We start from the raw sequence: 2031 nt of genomic DNA on the forward strand, positions 1-2031 counted from the left end.
TCTAAGTATGTCCTCATGGATAAAACAAAATAAAAAATTACAATGTTATCAAATGAAATTTGAAAATCAACTTATTTGGTAAGTAGAGGAGGTGATAACTAGAAGTGATGCCACATATCATTATGCGGCATAAATATAACACAATAGTTGAGAAAATCAAAAATTCAATCAGTTAAAATGTAATTTTTGTTAGAAAAATTTGGAAATAAAAAAAAAATTACACAAGTCACAAATAAGTATTTTTGAATTTTTTCATATTATTTATTTCCAAAAATATAAAAAAAAAAAACAAAAAACAAAAACAAAAACACAAATAAAAAATAAAAACACAAACACACAACAAATCCAAATCATCTATTTCCTTCTGTGCATTTTTCTGTATTCCCTTGAATCTGATAGGTTTATAATATCATCTTTATGTTAGAAAAATCAATGAGTTGTCCTAGTCTTTAGGAAGTTTGTTTACTGCTATTCCTAGTTAGTTGCTGTACATGGCCTACTTTGGCTTAGTTTTAGGAGTAAGTTGAGCCTACTATGCAGTCACTGCAGTTCCTAATTTCATGCTTTAGTAGTTCCTGTTTTCTTGCTACTATCAGTTTGTTTACTTGCCTATATAATGGCTGTTTGGTTTATCAATAAATATGAGCAGATTAATATACTCTTTCCAGCTCTTATTGTGTGTAAAAGTATATCTCTTCTTCATTTTGTAACAGTGGTATCAGAGCCTCCGAGTGAAAAAGTGAGATAGAGAGTGATATAGCAGCAATTCTATTTCTCTATCACCTTTTTTCTTTTGCAGTAGCAGACAAGATCGATGGCTTCAGAAAATTTTGTGCAACCATCCATTCCTCGCTTTGATGGTCACTATGATCATTGGAGCATGCTAATTGAGAACTTCTTGCGATCCAAAGAATACTGGCCGATGGTTGTTTCTGGAATACCAGAACCAGCCGAAGGTGTTGTGCTGACAGATGCACAGAAGTCGGAGCTTGAAGCACTGAAGCTGAAAGATCTCAAGGCAAAGAATTATCTTTTCCAAGCTATTGATCGCTCTATCTTGGAAACAATTCTTTGCAAGGATACCTCCAAGCATATTTGGGATTCCATGAAGAAAAAGTATCGAGGGACAACAAGAGCAAAGAGGCAGCAGCTTCAAGCATTTCGTTCGGAGTTTGAAATGCTTCGAATGAAAGTAGGAGAGTCGGTGACAGATTATTTTGCAAGAACGATGGCAATCGTCAACAAGATGCGGATCTATGGAGACAAGGCAGAGGATGTCACCATTGTTGAGAAGATTCTTCGATCCATGACACCAAAATTTAATTTTGTTGTCTGTTCTATAGAAGAATCTAATGATGTTGATGAACTTTCAATTGATGAATTGCAAAGCTCTTTTTTGGTTCATGAGCAAAAAATTAACCAACAGGAGAAAGAGGAACATGCATTGAAGGTCTCATCTGAAAATCACTCTACACCAAGTAAAGTTGATAGAGGACGAGGAAGAGGTAGAGGTCGCGGTAGAGGAGGTAGAGACAACAATGATCGTGGAAATCAACAACAAAACCATCACCAAAATAATCAATTTCAAGGAAGAGGAAGAGGACGTGGAGGCCATCAATCAACTAGACCAAAGTCAGCAGACAAGTCCAATGTTGAATGCTACAGATGTCATAGGTATGGCCATTATTAGTCGGATTGTCAAACTAATTTGAATAGACAAAGTGGAGAAAGAACTAACTTTGCAGAAAAAGAAGAATAGGTGTCTCTTTTGATGGTGTGTCACGTGAAGGAGGAAACCCACAAGAATCTGTGGTACTTAGACACTGGTTGCAGCAACCATATGTGTGGAGAGAAGTCTGCATTCTCTGAGTTGGACGAAGCCTTTCGTGATGTTGTGAAGTTTGGTGATGATTCTAAAGTCTCTGTTATGGGAAAAGGAAAGGTAGCAATTCAAACCAACAAAAATTCTATTCAAACTATCTCTAATGTCCTTTTTGTTCCAGATTTGAGAACAAATTTACTCAGTGTTGG

General features: G+C 35.8%; 1 protein-coding gene across 1 annotated transcript; it reads left to right on the forward strand.

Annotated features, from left to right (window-relative positions):
• Positions 1-424: 424 nt before the first annotated feature.
• Positions 425-1721, forward strand: LOC145795430 (uncharacterized). Its single transcript, XM_082879737.1, has one exon. It carries the CDS (start codon positions 815-817, stop codon positions 1688-1690), a length of 876 nt encoding a protein of 291 aa, XP_082735863.1. The 5' UTR covers positions 425-814; the 3' UTR covers positions 1691-1721.
• Positions 1722-2031: the final 310 nt, after the last annotated feature.

The sequence above is a fragment of the Camellia sinensis genome, chromosome 7 (assembly GCF_055761805.1).
Source record: "Camellia sinensis isolate YWXY chromosome 7, ASM5576180v1, whole genome shotgun sequence".
NCBI classification, from domain to species: Eukaryota; Viridiplantae; Streptophyta; class Magnoliopsida; order Ericales; family Theaceae; genus Camellia; species Camellia sinensis.

Excerpts from the sequence above, each read along its gene's own strand:
- LOC145795430 (XM_082879737.1), top strand. The coding sequence starts at position 815 with ATGGCTTCAGAAAATTTTGTGCAACCATCCATTCCTCGCTTTGATGGT.